The 18,717-nt window shown below is 43.4% G+C and overlaps 2 protein-coding genes across 4 annotated transcripts in view; one reads left to right on the plus strand and one right to left on the minus strand.

Annotated features, from left to right (window-relative positions):
- LOC105491698 (GPALPP motifs containing 1) overlaps positions 1 to 7,897 on the minus strand; it is a 50,466-nt gene extending 42,569 nt beyond the window's left edge. For 2 of the 3 annotated variants that reach the window (XM_071081351.1, XM_011758283.3), the window contains exon 1: positions 7,692 to 7,896. In XM_071081351.1, the coding sequence (XP_070937452.1) occupies positions 7,692 to 7,779 (88 nt within the window). In that variant the 5' untranslated portion in view covers positions 7,780 to 7,896. Of the gene's footprint in view, positions 1 to 7,691 lie in introns of all 3 variants that reach the window. The other variant, XM_011758282.2, reaches the window with a different exon arrangement.
- Positions 7,898 to 7,948: 51 nt separating this feature from the next.
- Positions 7,949 to 18,717, plus strand: part of LOC105491697 (nuclear FMR1 interacting protein 1) — a 53,063-nt gene continuing 42,294 nt past the window's right edge. The window contains exons 1-5 of the mRNA XM_011758280.3: positions 7,949 to 8,410; positions 15,056 to 15,138; positions 16,407 to 16,505; positions 17,288 to 17,350; positions 18,294 to 18,370. Coding sequence (XP_011756582.2) covers positions 7,999 to 8,410; positions 15,056 to 15,138; positions 16,407 to 16,505; positions 17,288 to 17,350; positions 18,294 to 18,370 — 734 coding nt within the window. The 5' untranslated portion in view covers positions 7,949 to 7,998. The remainder of the gene's footprint in view (positions 8,411 to 15,055; positions 15,139 to 16,406; positions 16,506 to 17,287; positions 17,351 to 18,293; positions 18,371 to 18,717) is intronic.

The raw sequence follows: 18,717 nt of genomic DNA on the forward strand, positions 1-18,717 counted from the left end.
TAATCCATGTACACGTTCAAGTTTAAGGTGCACTGCTACAGAAGACAGAAATAGGGTGACCAACTGTGCTAGTTTGCTTGGGATTGAAGGGCTTCTTGGGATGTGGCATCTTTAGTGCTAAAACTGGGACAGTCCCAGGGATTGAGGGGGTAATTTAGTCTTTGCTCCTGAACTTGGAATACATTAAAATCCTGACGGGGGGGCGGGGGGAAGAAGAGACTGGCTAGGACATTGAAAGATTTGTTTTAGAAGTTCATGTCCTTTCTTAAAGATTCTGATAGGAACTCTCATCAGGAATCATTAAACAAAGATGTCAGATAAGCATCTAAGTTCTTATATAAAAATCTTCACCCCATGGGTGGGAATATCATCACTTAAAAGAGAGAATAGAGTATATATATAAAAAAAGAGAGCTTAGGAGTCAGCTTTCAGAATCTTTAACACCTGAAGGTTTAATTGAAGATAAACTATTCGAGATGAAGAGGAGCTGCCCAAAGAGAAGACAAAATTGAGGGGAGTATAGTATCACAGAAACCGACAGAAGAGAAGGGTGTGTGTGTGTGTGTGTGTGTGTGTGTGTGTGTGTGTGTGTGTGTGTGTGTGTGTGTGTGTGTGTGTGTTTAAAGATAGGGGCTTGCATCTGGGCGCCGTGGCTCATGCCTATAATCCCAGAACTTTGGGAGGCCAAGGCGGGTGGATCACCTGAGGTCGGGAGTTTGAGACCAGCCTGACCAACATGGAGAAACCCTGTCTTTACTAAAAATACAAAATTAGTTGGGCATGGTGGCGCATGCCTGTAATCCCAGCTACTTGGGAGGGGGAGGCAGGAGAATAGCCTGAACCCGAGAGGCGGAGGTTGCGGTGAGCTGAGATCGCACCATTGCACTCCAGCCTGGGCAACAGGAGCAAAACTCCGTCTCGAAAAAAAAAGGGGGTCTTGCTCTGTGGTCCAGGTTGGAGTGCAGTGGCATGATCCTATCTTCCTGCAGCCTTGGCCTCCTGGGCTTAAGTGATCCTCCCACCTCAACCTCCCAAGTAGCTGGGACTACAGGTGTGCACCACCACACCTAGCTAATTTTTAAATTTTTTTAGTATAGACGTGGTCTTGCTATGTTGCCCAGGCTGATCTCCAACTTCTGGGCTCAAGAGATGCTCCCACTTCAGCCTCCCAAAGTGCTAGGATTACAGGTGTGAGCTACCGTGCCCAGCCGTAAGAGAGTTTTAAGAGGAGTAGGTAATCTTAAAATACTGTTAAGTAATAAGAGAAAGACTGAAAAAGTTCCATTTGATTTAGCAGCATGGAAGGATCTATATACATATTACACTTGAGTAAAAATGTAAAAAAATAAAATGAAACTTCAGTGACATCTGTTGCTCTTGGAATAGAGACCAAGGTCCTTCATGTGGTCTCTCCAGTCCTCATTTGCCTTCCTGCCAGAATGTGGCCATCCAGGCAGCAGCAGCAGCAGCAGTGATTTCATCTACCCCTCGCTTTCTCTGCTCCTGTTACATGGTCTTCTCTGTTCCTGCTGCCCACTATGTCCCATCCTGCCTTAAAGTCTTCATACATGTTGTTCCCTCAGTTTGAGTGTTCCCTCCCATCCCTTAGTTTCATTCATTTTGCTAGTTTTCAGAGCTCAGTGCAAAACTTAATCTTGGGATTCAGGTGTTATGGGCCTTCTCATGTGATAAACATAAAGTCACACAGTTTTCTAAAATACATGGTTTTCTTCTTAATAAAAGTATTCTTGAAATTATTCGTGTTTTTGTTGTTGTTGTTAACATAGGGTCATTGTGCAGAATATCACATCATATATATCGTTAGATAATTAGAAATGTGAGGCATTGGAGACAGAGCATTTTTTTTTTTTTTTTTAGAAATTAGACTCTAAATTCAAGTTTCTTTTTTTCTTTTTCTTTTCTTTTTTTTTTTTTTGTTGAGACAGGGTCTTACTCTATCATCCAGGCTGGAGTGCCGTGGCATGATCGTAGCTTACTACAACCTCCAACTCCTGGGCTCATGCGATCCTCCCACCTCAGCCTCCCAAGTAGCTGGGACTACAGGCATGCACTACCTGTATTTTTTGTAGGGATGGGGTTTTGCCATGTTGCCCAGGCTGGTCTTGAACTCATTCGATCAAGAATCTGTCTGCCTCAGCTTCCCAAAGTGCTGGGATTACAAGCGTAAACAACCATACCTGGCCCAAGTTTCTTAAAACTAGATGCACAAGCCAATAAGCACATGAAAAGGTGCTCAACATCACTAATTGTTAAGGAAATGCCAATCAAAGCAATGAGATATCACTTCACACCCATTAGGATGACTATTATTAAAAAAAAAAAAAAAAAGACAAACAGAAATTAACAAGCAATGGGAGGGTGTGGAGAAACTGAGACCCTTGTACACTACTAGTGGGAACGTAAAATGGTGCAGCTGCTATAGACAACAGTATACTAGTTCCTCAAATTGTTTTTTGTTTGTTTGTTTTTGTTTTGTTTTGTTTTGTTTTGAGACAGAGTCTCACTCTGTCACCCAGGCTGGAGTGCAGTGGCGCGATCTTGGCTCACTGCAACCTCTACCTCCCAGGTACAAGTGATTCTCATGCCTCAGCCTCCCCAGTAGCTGGGACTACAGGTGCAAGCCACCACACCTGGCTAATTTTTGTATTTTTAGTACAGACGAGGTTTCACCATGTTGGCCAGGCTGGTCTTGACCTCCTGACCTCAGGTGATCCACCTGCCTCGGCCTCCCAAAGTGCTAGGATTACAGGTGTAAGTCACCGTGCCCAGCCTCTCAAAACGTTGGAAAATTACCACATGATCCAGCAATCCCATTTCTGGGTATACGACCAAAAGAAATGAAAGCAGGGACTTGAACAGATTATTTGTACACCCATGTTCATAACAGCATTATTCACAATAGCATACATAGCTACCCAAGGGTCCAGCAACAGATGAATAAACAAAATGTAGTCTGTACAGTATATACTTACATGGAATATTGTTGAGTCTTAAAAAGAAAAGAAATTCTAACGTGCTACAATAAGTGAAGCTTGAAGAAATCATGCTAAGTGAAATAAGCCAGTAACCAAAGGACAAGTACTGTATGATTCCATTAAATGAAGTACCTAGAAGAGTCCAATTAACAGAAAAAGGAAGTAGATGGTGGTTACCAGGGACTGGGGGAGAGGGGAGAATGGAGAATTATTATTTAATGGGTATAGGTTTCAATTTTGAAGGTGAAAATAGTTCTAAGAGATGGATGGTGGTGATGACTGCACAACAACGTGACTGTACCTAAGTGCCACTGAACTATATGCTTACAAATGGCTAATATGATAGATATGTATATTTTACCAGAATAAACAAGAAAAAAAACCAGATGCATATATATGGTTGCCTGATGGAAGGTGGTAGTGGAGAAAGGATGGTCTGTTCAATAAATGGTGCCAGGATACCCTTACGGGGCAAAAAATTTTCATCCCTATCTCACACCACACACAAACATCAATTCCAGATGAATTGCAAATATAAATGTGAAAGCTGAAACAATAATGCTTTTAGAAGAAAACATAGAACAGCTTTATAACCTTGGGGTGGGCAAGATACCTTAAATAGGGTGCAAACAATTCTACCGTAAAAGAAGAAAATTAAAAGTCAGAATATATTAAAATTAAAAACTTACGTTAATCAAAACATACCAACATGAGTGAAAAAACAACCACAGAATTAGAGAAGGTATTTCTGATACCCCTATCTGGAAAATGACTCATATCCAGACTATAAAAAGAACTCTATAAATCAATATGAAGACAGACAACTCAATGGAAAAATAAGCAAAAGACCGAACACAGCATGTATCCATATGGTCAAATAACACATGAAAAGGTGGTCAATTTCATTTGTCACCAGGGAAATACAAATTAAAACTACCATGAGATATTGCTACAAACCACCGGATTTAAAAGAAAAAACTATTAGAATGTGGAACAACTAGAATTCTCATACATGCTGAGAACTTTGGTGACTTTGGAAGGTGGGAGTATCCACCATAAGACATATACTACAATGCAGAGCAGCACATTTTATAACAGCCTCCAAATGGAAATTACTCAAATGTCCATCCAATGTAAAATGGATAGATTGCAGAACATTCATCCAATGGATGACTATATAGCAATGTAAAGAAACAACCTATAATAATTCTATTTGTTTAAAGACCAGATTATGAACTTCAACAATCTATAATAATGCTAATCTACATCAATGAATCTCACAAAGTAATATAGTACCAAGATAGGAAGCCAGTTACGAAAGAGAAAACATGCAGTTACCCTTTGGTTGTAGGAGGGGTGGTGATGCAGGTAGTAACTGAAAGATGGTCCAAGTGCAGCTTCTATGGTGTGATATAGTGGATGTGAAAACCATTGGTACTGGTAAGCTTCTAGGCCGGGCGCGGTGGCTCAAGCCTGTAATCCCAGCACTTTGGGAGGCCGAGACGGGCGGATCACGAGGTCAGGAGATCGAGACCATCCTGGGTAACACAGTGAAACCCCGTCTCTACTAAAAATACAAAAACTTAGCCGGGCGAGGTGGCAGGTGCCTGTAGTCCCAGCTACTCGGGAGGCTGAGGCAGGAGAATGGCGTGAACCCGGGAGGCGGAGCTTGCAGTGAGCTGAGATCCGGCCACTGCACTCCAGCCTGGGTGACAGAGCCAGACTCCGTCTCAAAAAAAAAAAAAAAAAAAAAGAAAGAAAACCATTGGTACTGGTAAGCTTCTTAAAAATCCAGATAGATGAATAAAAATTATATGTGAAGATTTTTTTGGCAACTGTTTTAGGTTCAGCCATCTAGGAGGTTATGAAGGGAATGGAATTATAGCAGGGGGGATTATGCGTTAAAAATGACACACTATGTGTAAGATACTGTGCTTGACGAAGAGCAGTCATTCAACATATATATACGAAGAATTTTTTTTTTTTTTTTTTTTTGAGACAGAGTCTCACTCTGTCGCCAGGCTGGAGTGCAGTGGCGCAATCTCAGCTCACTGCAACCTCCGCCTCCCGGGTTCAAGTCATTCTCCTGCCTCAGCCTCCAGAGTAGTTGGGACTACAAGTATGCGCCACCATGCCTGGCTAATTTTTGTATTTTTAGTAGAGACGGGGTTTCACCATGTTGGCCGGAATCGTCTTGATCTCTCACCCCGAGATCCACCGGCCTTGGCCTCCCAAAGTGCTGGGATTACAGGTGTGAGCCACCGCGCCTGGCCCCAGAATCTTTTATGTGCCAGGCAGATTGTAATGCAACTCCTTCAAGTAGAGGGCAATACACATATTACACATGCACGGCGTTAAGTGCTGGGGCAAGCGGAGAACTAACACATAAAAGAAACAGAAGAGAGCAGACAAAGAAAGACGTACTTGACATAAAGCTGGTAGAATGATGGAAGCAACCATAACAGAATTATCTATGCAGGAGTTGGTGGTTGCTTATCTGCAAATCCTGCCTTGGTTTAAAATCAGGGAATATGGGCCGGGTGTGGCAGCTCGCGCCTGTAATCCCAGCACTTTGGGAAGCTGGGGTGGGCGGATCGCCTGAGGTCGGGAGTTGGAGACCAGCCTGGCCAACATGGGGAAACCCCCTCTCTACTACAAATACAAAATTAGTTGGGCGCAGTGGCGTGCGCCTGTAATCCCAGGTACTCAGGAGGTTGAGGCAGAAGAATTGCTTAAACCCGGGAAGTGGAGGTTGCAGTGAGATGGGATTGTGCACTCCAGCCTGGGCGACAGAGTGAGCCTCCGTCTCCAAAAAAAAAAAAAAAAAAAAAAAAAAAAAAAAAAAAAAAAATCAGGGAATGTGGTGAACCAGCAACAACATACACATAGGAACCCAACTAGCTACATTGGTTAACCACAGCTTTATTCAACCTTGGTCGAATGGAACTTTTCTTGCTAAAATAAAATCACTATTTATTTATTTATTTATTTATTTATTTATTTATTTATTTTGAGACAGAGTCTCACTGAGTTGCCCAGGCTGGAGTGCAATGGCGCGCTCTCAGCTCATTGCAACCTCTGCCTCCAGGTTCAAGCGATCCTCCTGCCTCAGCCTCCTGAGTAGCTGGGATTATAGGTGCATGCCACCACGCCCAGCTATTTCTAGTAGAGATGGGGTTTCACCATGTTGGCCAGGCTGGTCTCGAACTCCTAACCTCATGATCCGCCCACCTCAGCCTCCCAAAGCGCTGGATCACAGGCGTGAGCCACTGCGCCTGGCCTTATTTTATTTTTTTTAAAGCTATCTCCTACAGGAAGGAACGCATAATTTTTTATTTTTACTTTTTTTTTTTTTTTTGGAGACTCTCGTTCAGTCGCCCAGGCTGGAGTGCAGTGGCGCTCTTGGCTCACTGCAACCTCCGCCTCCTGGGTTCAAGCGATTCTCCTGCCTCAGCCTCCCGAGTAGCTGGGATTACAGGCGCCTGCCACCACGTCTGGCTGATTTTTGTACTTTTAGTAGAGATGGGGTTTCACCACGTTGGCCAGTCTGGTCTCGAACTCCTGAGTTCAAGTGATCCGCCCGCCTTGGCCTCCCAAAGTGCTGAGATTACAGGCTTGTGCCACCTCGCCCGGCTGGAAAGCATAATTTTCAAAATGGTTATAACAGAAATTAGATTGGAAAGGGGCCTGTAGTAGAAACATGACCTCCGGGTAGACCAGGAAGAAAAATTAGATTCAGAAATGGCAGGGCTACTCAGCTTTACTCTTCTCCAACTGGGTTGTCGGTGCTAGTCCACAAATGTGAATAAACATTAAAGCAGATAGGTATGCTTGGCGGAATCTGAGAAGCATTCGTTTCGTATATACAAAGTGCCTGTTGCGTGTTCAGGTAGAAGACCATAGTGCAATGGTGGGGACAGATTATGTCGACAAATTATTCAAATATAGTGTACCAAATATGCAATGTAATTAGGAAAAAAACCCGAGGGCAAAAAGAAAGGCATGACAATGCTTTGGGGAATTTGGAAAGGTTTTATTGGTATGACATTTAAGTTGGGCCTTGAAGGATAGGGAGATGTTTGTCAGTTATGTTTAGAAATGTAACCAGAGGAAGCCCAGAAGCCTAGAGCGTTAAGGAACTGCGCAGCAACTCAGGCTGGATTGAGTACTGGGCTGATGTGTCAGATGCAATAACAGAATGAGAGGCAAGGAAAGCAGGTCGGGGGCTGGAGAGAACAGGATCTGCAAGGTTCTTGTAAATCAGAAGGCAATATGGCACAGAGGTTAGGAGAAACGCTTCCTTCTAAGTCGCGCTCCATCACTTGCTAGCAGTATGATCTACGCTGGCATGGGCTTGGGCGTACCCATTTGCAACATGGGAAAATAGTCTTTTCCTTATACGGCTTAAATGACTGAATGGGTATCAGTCAGTTAGGGCAGCGTGCAGCTCTTATTAAGCGCTAAATGAGAATGTATTATCATCACGAAGCCAAATCACGCAAAAGCTCGGTTTCTAGGAGGGTCCCCCAGCCTCCTCCCCACCGCTACCGTTAGGGAAAAAAAGTTCTCTCGGGTCGGGCCGCGCCCACTCCCCATTCCTCAGCCCTCCTAGGCCTCCGACTTTCTTCAGCGAGCAGGGCCGGCCCAGGGAGGGGGTAGATGGGCCTGGTGGGCAGCGGAGACGCAGCCGCTTACCAGGGCTCGGGTCCCGCTCTTCGTCCTCCGCTGTTCCGCGGGCCTTGAAGCCGGGCGGCAGGGCCGGTCCGATTAGGTCTCTTGCCATCCGCGGTGGCTGACACTGGTCACAGATACGAGTCTATCCACGAACGTCAAAACTACCCAAATGGAATCCCGCGATCAGCAGCAAAGAATGGAAGGTTTCCCGACGCCGACCAATGACGTAAGGCCTGTGGTTGGCTGAGCGGCGTAGTTCACCGTAAAGGAAGTGACGCCTAATGCTTGCTCCACAGTCGCGTGCTAGACTCCGGACCCGGCAGGTGGTATGGCTGAGCCGGCTAGTGATTTCGTGACTCCAACCGGGTGGCGTGCGTCTCCCGAGCTGACTCCCACGTTAGGGCCGCTGAGCGACACTGCCCCGCCACGGGACAGCTGGGTGTTCTGGGCAATGCTGCCGCCGCCGCCACCACCGCTTACGTCCTCGCTCCCCGCAGCCGGGTCAAATCCTTCCTCTGAGTCGCAGCCCCCCATGGAGGCCCAGTCTCTTCCTGGGGCGCCGCCCCCCTTCGACGCCCAGATTCTTCCCGGGGCGCAACCCCCTTTCGACGCCCAGTCCCCTCTTGATTCTCAACCTCAACCCAACGGCCAACCTTGGAATTTCCGCGCTTCGACATCATGGTATTGGAGACAGTCTTCTGATAGGTTTCCTCGGCATCAGAAGTCCTTCAACCCTCCAGGTAGGCTATTTTTCCACGTGGGTCAACCCCTTTACCTTTTTTCCCCGTTCTTTCCTCTCCCGTTTCTCCGTTTCCTCACTCCACTCTGCCTTGCCTCTGCACTCTTGGAGTCTGGTCATTAGTATCTCAAAATATATCTGATTGGAATGTTTTCCTGTTGCCTGTTAATTCCATTTAGCAGTTGTTTATTGAATTCCAACTATGTACCAGAATTTAGGTATATAGCAGTGAGCAGAACATACAAAAAATATTACGGAGCTTAATATTAATATCTCTCTTGTGTAGGAAGACAGACAATAAACAAAATAAAATATTGTGCATTAGAAGGTTAAGAGTGCAGTGGAGAGAGATAAAACAAAGAAGAATGGTAAGTAGTGCAGGGTTTTCTTTTTTTTTTTTTTTTTCTCTTTTCTTTTTTGGAGACAGAGCGCCTCTGTCGCCCGGGGTGGAGTGAAGAGTAGCGCGATCTACTTCACTCCAGCCTATGCAATCTGCAGAGAGGCTCACTGCAACCTCTGCCGGGTTCAAGCAATTCTCGTGCGTCAAACTCCCGAGTAGCTGGGACTACAGGCCCGCGCCACCACGCCTGGCTAATTTTTTGTATTTTTAGTAGAGATGGGGTTGCGCCGTGTTGGCCAGGCCTGTCTCGAACTCCTGAGCTCAGGCATCCGCCCGTTTCGGCCTCCCAGAGTGTTGGGATTACAGGCGTGAGCCACCGTGCCCGGCCGGGTAGTGCGGTTTTAAATATCATTGTTAGTCATAAGAAAGGTGACATATGAGCAAAGACTTCAGGGAGGTGAGGGATCACAGCCATGCATACATCTGGGAGAATAGGGGTATAGGCAGAAGGAACTGCAAGTGCAAAGGCCTTAAGGCTTAGAAGCTATACATCAAAATGGGAACCAGCGTGGCTACAGAGGACTGAGTCTGGAGTATAATTGTAGAAGATGGGGGAAGAGGGTAAAACCTGGTATGTCTTTGTAGATCGTGGGACTTTGACTTTTACTGTTGTGAGGTGGGTAGTACAGGGGATTGACATGATCTGATTTACTTAAGAGGATTAATGTGTCTGTTGGTGGGAACTGACTGAAAGGGAAACCGGTTAGGAAGCTATTGTAATTACTTGTCTAAATGAGAGACACTGGAGACTTGGACCAAGGTGAAGCCCAAAGGATGGTGAGAAGTAGTTGGATTCTAGATCTAGGGATACCTTGGAGCTCTTGTGGGTTCAGTTACAGACCACTGCAGTAAAGCAAGTCACACAATTTTTTTTTTTTTTTTTGGTTTTCCAGTGCATGTAAAAGTTATGTTTTCCTGCAGATCATATGGGGCAAAAAAGTTATTTTTACATTATACCACAGTCTATTAAGTGTGCAATACCATTATGTCTCAAAAAACAACTTACATACCTTGATTAAAAAATACTTTAGGCTGAGCAGGGTAACTCACACCTATAATCTCGGCACTTTATTTATTTCTGTTTTTAAATTTGTTGAGACAGAGTCTCTGTTGCTCAGGCTGGAGTGCAATGGCGCGATCTTGGCTCACTGCAACCTCCACCTCCAAGGTTCAAGTGATTCTCCTGCCTCAGCCTCCCGAGTAGCTGTTATTACAGGTGTCCACCACCAAGCCTGGCTAATTTTTGTATTTTTAGTAGAGACAAAGTTTCACCATGTTGGCCAGGCTGATCTCAAACTCCTGACCTCAAGCGATCCACCCTCCTTGGCCTCTGAAAGTGCTGGGATTACAAGCGTGAGCCACTGCACTTAGCCTAATCTCAGCACTTTGAGAGGCAGAGACAAGAGGATTGCTTGAGCCCAGGAGTTTGAGACCTGCCTGGGCAACAAAGTGAGACCCCCGTCTCTACAAAAAAAATAAAATTAACCAGGCATAGTGGCATGCCTGTGGTCCCAGGTGCATGGGAGGCTGAGGCAGGAGGATTCCTTGAGCCCAGGAAGTCGAGGCTACTTTATCAACTGAGTTTGTATAATATTATAAATCCTTTGTTGTCATTTCAACAGTGTTCACCAGGAGTAGATTCCTCTCAGAAAAGCACTTTCTTTCCTCATCCATAAGAAGCCACTCCTCATCCATTAAAGTTTTACCACGAGATTGCAGCAAATCAGTCACATCTTGTGGCTTTACTTTTTCTTTTTTTTTTTTTTTTTTTTTTGAGACAGTCTCGTTCAGTCGCCCAGGCTGGAGTGCAGTGGCGAGATCTTGGCTCACTGCAAGCTCCGCCTCCTGGGTTCATGTCATTCTCCTGCCTCAGCCTCCCAAGTCGCTGGGACTACAGGCGCTGGCCCCCATGCCTGGCTAATTTTTTGTATTTTTATTGGAGGTGGGGTTTCACTGTGTTAGCCAGGATGGTCTCAATCGCCTGACCTTGTGATCCACCCGCCTAGGCCTCCCAGGGTGTTGGGATTATAGGCGTGAGCCACTGTGCCCGGCCCCTCCACTTCTAATTCTAGTTCTCTTGCTGTTTCTACTGCATCTGAAGTGACTCCCTCCACTGAAGTCTTGAACTCCTCAAAATAATCTATGAGGGTTGGAATTTCTTCTTTCAAACTCCTGTTAATGTTGATCTTTTGACCTCCTTCCATAAATCATGAATGTTCTTAATGGTGTCTTGAATAGTGAATCGAAACCTCCTTTCTAGGTTTTTAATCTACTTTGCTCAGATCCATTGGAGGAATCACTATCTATGAATCACTATGAATTTCTTTCAAGAACTTTTCAGCCAGGCACAGTGGCTCACAACTGTGATCCTAGCACTTCAGGAGGCCAGAACAGGAGGATCCCTTGAGCCCAGGAGGTTGAGGTTGCAATGAGCTTTGACTGCACCTTTACATTCCAGCCTGGCTAATAGAGTGAGACCCTTTCTCAGTAGTTGCATTCACAACTTGGCTAGCTGTTTGGCACAAGAGGCCTGGCTTTTGGCTTGTATCAGCTTTCAACATGTCTTCCTCACTAAGCTTAATCATTTCTGGCTTTTGATTTAAAATGAGAGACATGCGATTTCCTTTTGCTTGAACACTTAGAGGCCATGATGGGGTTATTAATTGGCCTACTTTTGAATATTGTGTCTCAGAGGATAGGGAGTCCTGAGGAGAGGGAGAGGAGAAGCACCGGTTGGTGGAGCAGTTAGAACATACACAGCATTTATAAAGTTCACCATCTTATATGGCCATGATTCATGGTGTCTCAAAACAATTAGAGTAGTAGCATCAAAGTATAACAGATGTAATAAAAATGACAAAGTTTGAAATATTTCGAGAATCATCAAAATGTGACACAGAGACAGCACATTGTTGGAAAAATGGTGCCGATAGACCTGCTTGATGTAGGGTTGCCACAGACCCTTAGCTTGCAAAATCTCAGTAAAATGAAGTGCAGTGAAACAAGGTATGCTTTTATACCTTAAAGGTGCGGACAGCATGATTTACTGAAAGATAGGGTATATGGGATGCAAGATAAAGAGGAGAGAAGGATAATTTAAAGCTTTTTGCCAAGTAATTGGAAGGGTGGAGTTGCTACTAACTGAGATAGGTAAGAATGTAGATGGAGCAGATTTGGAAGGAAGTCCAGGAATTGAAATTGGAATATATTTGTGTCAGGTAGAGATTCTGAATAGGCTTTTAGCTATTAGTCTGTACTTTCAGGGGAGATTTGTGGCTGGAGCTATAAATTTGGGTGTTGACACCATATAGATCATATTTCAAGCTACAAGATTGTTCACTTAAAATCTTTCTCCAACTTTGCATAAAATTCAATTCTGCATTAAACTGAATCCAAACAATTAGTGTTTTGTTTATTATTTTATTTAATTTATTTATTTTTTTAAATAGAGTCTCTCTCTGTCACCCAGGCTGGACCAGTAGTATCCAGTGGCAGCATCTCAGCTCACTGCAACCTCCACCTCCTGGGTTCAAGGGATCCTTCTGCCTCAGCCTCCTGAGTAGCTGGGACTACAGGCACGCACTACCACGCCTGGCTAATTTTTGTATTTTTAGTAGAGACTGGGTTTCACCATATTGGCCAGGCTGGTCTCGAGCTGCTGACTGCAAGTGATCTGCCCGCCTTGGCCTCCCAAAGCACTGGGAATACAGGAATGAGCCACCCCGCCTGGCCCAGACAGTTAGTGTTTATTGTATGGCAGATGCTGGAAATATGGACTTGGCTAAGTCAGATGAGATATGTTCATAAGTATGAACCAAAATACAATGTGACTGATGATAGAGGCATATAATAGCTGATTTCAGAATGTAGAGGAAATTGGGAAAAGCTTTTGGAAGAAGTGTTTTAGGAGATGTATAGAATTTGGGAAGAGATGTTTCTTAGGTAGAGAAGGAGGTGTCAATACAAGGCAAGTTCTGGAGATTGCAGGGTCCTGGTGTGACTGAAGCAGAGTATGTAAAAGGTATGGGGGAAGAGTAGGGTAAGAAAGTAAATTAGAATCTCATGGAAGGTCTCTAGGAAGCTGTCTTAGTCCCTATTGTGCTACCATGACAGAGTATGACCTGTTGGGTAATATATAATGAACAGAAATTTATTTGGCTGATAGTTTTGGAGGTTAAGTCCAAGATCAAGTGGCTCTTGAGGACCTTGCTGCATTGTAACATCAAGGAAGGCATCACATGATGAGAGAGAATGAGAGAAGGTCAAACTCATCCTTTATTATTATTACTTTTTGAGACAGGGTCTTGTTCTGTCGCCCAGGCTGGAGTGCAGTGGCACATATACAGTTCACTGCAGCCTCGACCTGCTGGGCTCAAGTGTTTCTCCCATCTCAGCCTCACAAGTAGCTGGGACTACAGGCACACACCACCAAGCCTGGCTAATTTTTGTATTTTTTGTAGAGACAGTCTCGCCAGGCTACTCAGGTTGATCTCAAACTCCTGGGCTCAAGTGATCCACCCACCTTGGCCTCCCAAAGTGTTGGAATTATAAGCGTGAGCCATCATGCCAGCCCCTCCCCCCACTTTTTTTTTTTTTTTTTTTTTAAGAGACAAGGGGCCGGGTGCAGTGGCTCACGCCTGTAATCCCAGCACTTTGGGAAGCCAAGACACGAGGTCAGGAGTTCGAGACCAGTGTGGCCAACATGGTGAAACCCTGTCTCTACTAAAAAATACAATAATTACCCAGGCGTGGTGGCACATGCCTGCAATCCCAGCTACTCGGGAGGCTGAGGCAGGAGAATCGCTTGAACCTGGGAAGCGGAGGTTGCAGTGAGCCAAGATTGTGCCACCGCACTCTAGGCTGGGCAACAAGAGCAAAACTCCATCTCCCCCCACCGACCAAAAAATGAATAAATAAATAAGAGACAGGGTCAGCTGGGCGTGGTGGCTTATGCCTGTAGTCCCAGGACTTTGGGAGGCTGAGGCAGGCAGATCGGTTGAGGCCAGGAGTGTGAGATCAGCCTGGGCAATGTAGTGAGACCCCATCTCTATAAAAAGAATAATTTTTTTTTTTTTTTTTTTTTTTTTTTTTGAGACGGAGTCTCGCTCTGTCACCCAGGCTGGAGTGCAGTGGCCGGATCTCAGCTCACTGCAAGCTCCGCCTCCCGGGTTTACGCCATTCTCCTGCCTCAGCCTCCCGAGTAGCTGGGACTACAGGTGCCTGCCACCTCGCCCGGCTAAGTTTTTGTATTTTTAGTAGAGACGGGGTTTCACTGTGTTAGCCAGGATGGTCTCGATCTCCTGACCTCGTGATCCGCCCATCTCGGCCTCCCAAAGTGCTGGGATTACAGGCTTGAGCCACCGCGCCCGGCCTATAAAAAGAATAATTTTTAAAAAAGAGACAGAAACAAGGTCTTGTGCTGTTGCCCAGGCTGGAGTGTAGTGGCATGATCATGGCTTACTGCAGCCTCAAAGTCCTGAGCTCAAGTGATCCTCCCACCTCAACCTCCACTGCAGCTTGGACTACAGGTGCGTGCCATCATGCCAAGCTAATTTTTAAATTTTTTTGTAGAAATGGGGTCATGTGAGGTTACCTAGGCTGGTCCTGAAGTCCTGGTCTTGTGCAATCCTCCTGCCTCAGCTTCCCAAAGTGCTAGGATTATAGGCATGAGCCACCATGCCTGGCCCATATGCAGATTTTTGAGTCAAGTTGTGACAGGATTGGAGAATTTTTTTTTTTTGTGTCAGTATGCAAGGTTTGTTGGAAGAGGGGGCTTAGGAACTGGAAGACAATCTACGAGTAATCTGGTGGAAGATCAGAATTTCTGACTTGGGGCATGGTAATAAGAATAGAAAAGTACAGTGGGATTTGAGAGGAGATATATTTCACAAGGTTCTGTTTTCCTGATGTGAAATTGATGCTGAAGGAGCTGTGTTGGGGATTTTACTGGTTACATTTCTGATATTTGAAATAACCGAAGGAATTTCATCAGGTTAGGTTGTCCATTTCTGAACTTTGACGCCTAAAGCATCTGTGGACATATCACACCAGTCTTTGTTTGAAAAATAGTCATTTGGTAGACTAATCTTAATCTTTGTTATTTTGTTTGAACTACTATTCCTCCTAGAAGGGTAGTTTAGCAGTGTTTTTACTGAAATATTTGTAACATACTATAGTAGATAAAATTTAATTATAATTTAAATAATTATATTGTTTCAAACGTTTATGGATCTCTTTTTTTTTTAGTTAAACATTCTTATTATCCACGAAAGTATGATGCAAAATTCACAGACTTCAGCTTACCTCCCAGTAAAAAACAGAAAAAAAAGGTATTTGAAAGATGTTCTTGAATTTGACCCCTTGGTCCCTATATTACTGTTTTATATCTTGCATTTCTGTCATAACTGTCTTCAGTGTTTTGCTTCCATTATTGCCACAGTGGAGCCTTGCTATAAAAAGGAATTTTATGGTTAAACATGAATATAGCAAATTATGATTCAAAAATAATATTTACCTAAATTTTTTTTTCTTTTCTGTGGTTTTAAAAATAGCTATATATTTGGTACTTTCATTTTATTTATTTATTTATTTTTTTGAGATGGAGTTTCACTCTGACACCCAGGCTGGAGTGCAGTGGTACGATCTTGGCTCACTGCAGCCTCCGCCTCCTGGGTTCACGCAATTCTCCTGCCTCAGCCTCCCAGAGTAAGTGGGACTGCAGGCGCACACCACTACCCCTGGCTAATTTTTGTAGTTTTAGTAGAATTGGGGTCTCACTAAGTTGGCCAGGCTGGTCTTGAACTCCTGACCTCAAGTGATCCACCTGCCTCTGCCTCCCAAAGGGCTGGGATTACAGGCATGAGCCAACAAGCCTGGCCATATAGTTGATATTTGAACAACGCAACAGTTAGGGGTGCAGTCAAAAGTTTGTGTATAACTTTTGACTCCTCTAAAACTTAACTACTGATGGCCTACTGTTGACTGGAAGTCTTACTAATAACATAAATAGTTGGTTAATATATAAATAGAATGGTGTCCACATATATTTTATACTTTCCTAACATACTTAACTATTTCTTTTTTTCTTTTTTTTGATATTTCTAAGGCTATGTGGTTTATCTGTTTTTCCAAATTGTCACAAATCTCCAAAAAAATTTTTGCAATATATTTATTGAAAAAAATCCTTTTATAAGTGGACCCTTGCAGTTCAAACCTGTGTTGTTCAAGGGTCAGCGGTAGTTATTTTTTTCTAAAAGAGGAGCTGCTGTTTTTACTCTATTTTCAGGTCATTTCAACATATTCTGTACTGAGTCTTAATTAGATAACCAATTTGCAATCTGCTCATAATTTATATTAGCACTATTTGGATTTAAAAAGTTTAAAATTATGCCTGGAGTTTACTAATATATTTGTTAAAAACAAAATAAAAGAAAGAAACAGAATAATCTCTTCATTGGAAATATACTCACAAGTTTCTCCCACATGAAAGGGTTATTGGAAACATCAAAGTATGTATTACTAGAACAATAGTTATGTTTTTATTGTTGATTAGAGATTTTTCACCAAAAGCCTAATTCCTCTCTGTTTTTGTTTGCAGAAAAGAAAGGAACCAGTTTTTCACTTTTTTTGTGATACCTGTGATCGTGGTTTTAAAAATCAAGAAAAGTATGACAAACACATGTCTGAACATACAAAAGTAGGTTTTCTTAGTTGTCCTGAAACTGATGTAGCAAAGTGGCCTTCTTCTATATGTATATTTGGTAGAAATTCCAAGCTTGTTTTCCTTTAAAGTTTATAGTTTCCATAGAAATATAGTTTGATGACTTGACAGACGGGGGCAGTGACCCTGGGGTTTGAAAGTGGGGATCCCACTGCTTCAGGGAGGAGGTAAGGTGGTAGCAAAGAAGGGAGCTCTGGCAGCTTTTTGTATTTGTGTACCTCTACTGCTTGGGAAGAGGCTGTGGTCCCCTCCAGTTACCTTGTGCATCTTGATGAGTTCTTTCCCCTTTAAGTCTGCCCTTGAACCATACTGTGTAATGTGGCCGTGCCTGTCACCCTCAAAGGCTGGTCCACACCTTGTCAAGTACTTTCTAGAAAACTTTAACCAAAATGTTTTAAAGGTTAAAAAGGAAACCTTTGGTTTGGAAAGGTTCTTTTTCTGCTTTTGGGAATGCCCCTCAACTTTAGGAATCAACATTTCACAGGTTTACCGATGTATGCCTTCACTCAAGTGGAGAAGTAAATAAGATACATTATTGTGCCGTGTACTCTGAGAGTGTCATTCCTTTGCCTAAAGGCAGCCCTGTTTTGGAATCATTTTTGTTTTACTACTGACATAAGTATGCAGAGATAATACCATGTAGATGGGATAACTATGTAATACAGCCAGAATATGTCTGTGTATGTATAGTGGGGTAAATGTAACATGGAAACATTTATTAAATAGTGTTTTTTGTTTTTTTTTTTTAACTCTTATAGTGCCCTGAAGTAGATTGCTCTTTTACTGCACACGAGAAGATTGTCCAGTTCCATTGGAGAAATGTAAGTTCTGTTTTTTTATCCTATTTTTAAATACATGCTCTTTTTATTTTATTGATCTGTTATCTTCACAACTGTTCATTTATATACCTAATAATAAGTAACATTCATGGAGTACTTTGTAAGGATTTGGACATCATTTATTCAAGTTTTTCCTCACAAACAACTGTGGTTGTTTACATTGGCCCCATTTAAAATATTTTAAAAAATGAATTGCCCAAGTCCTGAGAACTGATTCTTGGACCTCAGTTTCTTGACTCCAAATTGTATACTGCTTTACTACACCATGCTGCTACAGATTGTCACGTCTACTCGTATCTTTAGTGACCTCTCTAGGTTTTGGTTGGTAAGTCATTCATTTGGGTGTTTAATGTGATTTGAAAGAATGGGTGACATATCTACTTTGTAATCAAAATTATGTTACCCCTTTTCCCTCTATTAATAGCACTAATTAAATACATGGTAGATTCTTCTTTCTTTAAGGAAAAAGTTATAGTAGATAGATACAACCTCCTTACTTAGTTTTAAAATTGTATCCAACATAAGTTTACCTGTAGAAACAAAGTCTCCAAATTAGTCAAAAGCATATGATAGGCCGGGCGCGGTGGCTCAAGCCTGTAATCCCAGCACTTTGGGAGGCCGAGACGGGCGGATCACGAGGTCAGGAGATCGAGACCATCCTGGCTAACACGGTGAAACCCCGTCTCTACTAAAAAATACAAAAAACTAGCCGGGCGCAGTGGCGGGCACCTGTAGTCCCAACTACTCGGGAGGCTGAGGCAGGAGAATGGCGTGAACCCGGGAGGCGGAGCTTGCAGTGAGCTGAGATCCGGCCACTGCACTCCAGCCTGGGCGGCAGAGCGAGACTGCATCTCAAAAAAAAAAAAAAAAAAAAAAAAAGCATATGATATTTCCTCCTGATGTTCAGCAGGCTTTTTCCCCCTAGATGCATGCTCCTGGCATGAAGAAGATCAAGTTAGACACTCCAGAGGAAATTGCACGGTGGAGGGAAGAAAGAAGGAAGTGAGTAGAGTTCAAAACTGGTGAAATAACTATTTTACTGTGGCAAGGCTTATTAATATAGTTAAATTCATTGAATTCCCTTAGAATGTTGGAACTAGGGAACAGGACCATAAGGCATATTATGTAAGACTATTAGTGAATGTAGTTTTAGGAAGACCTAATAAGAACTCTTCATTTAAGTAGCGAATGCGTCATAATGGGACTGTATGTTGCTTTTTGAGGGGGGCTACTACATGTCACCTATTAGATGTTCAGTGGTTGAGGCAATAATGGGTGGATGCTGTTACCAAAAAGTGTATTATACAGAAGTGTATTATCACAGAACAGTACATCTGGTACATCACCAC

Source organism: Macaca nemestrina, chromosome 16 (genome assembly GCF_043159975.1).
Source record: "Macaca nemestrina isolate mMacNem1 chromosome 16, mMacNem.hap1, whole genome shotgun sequence".
Lineage (NCBI taxonomy): Eukaryota > Metazoa > Chordata > Mammalia > Primates > Cercopithecidae > Macaca > Macaca nemestrina.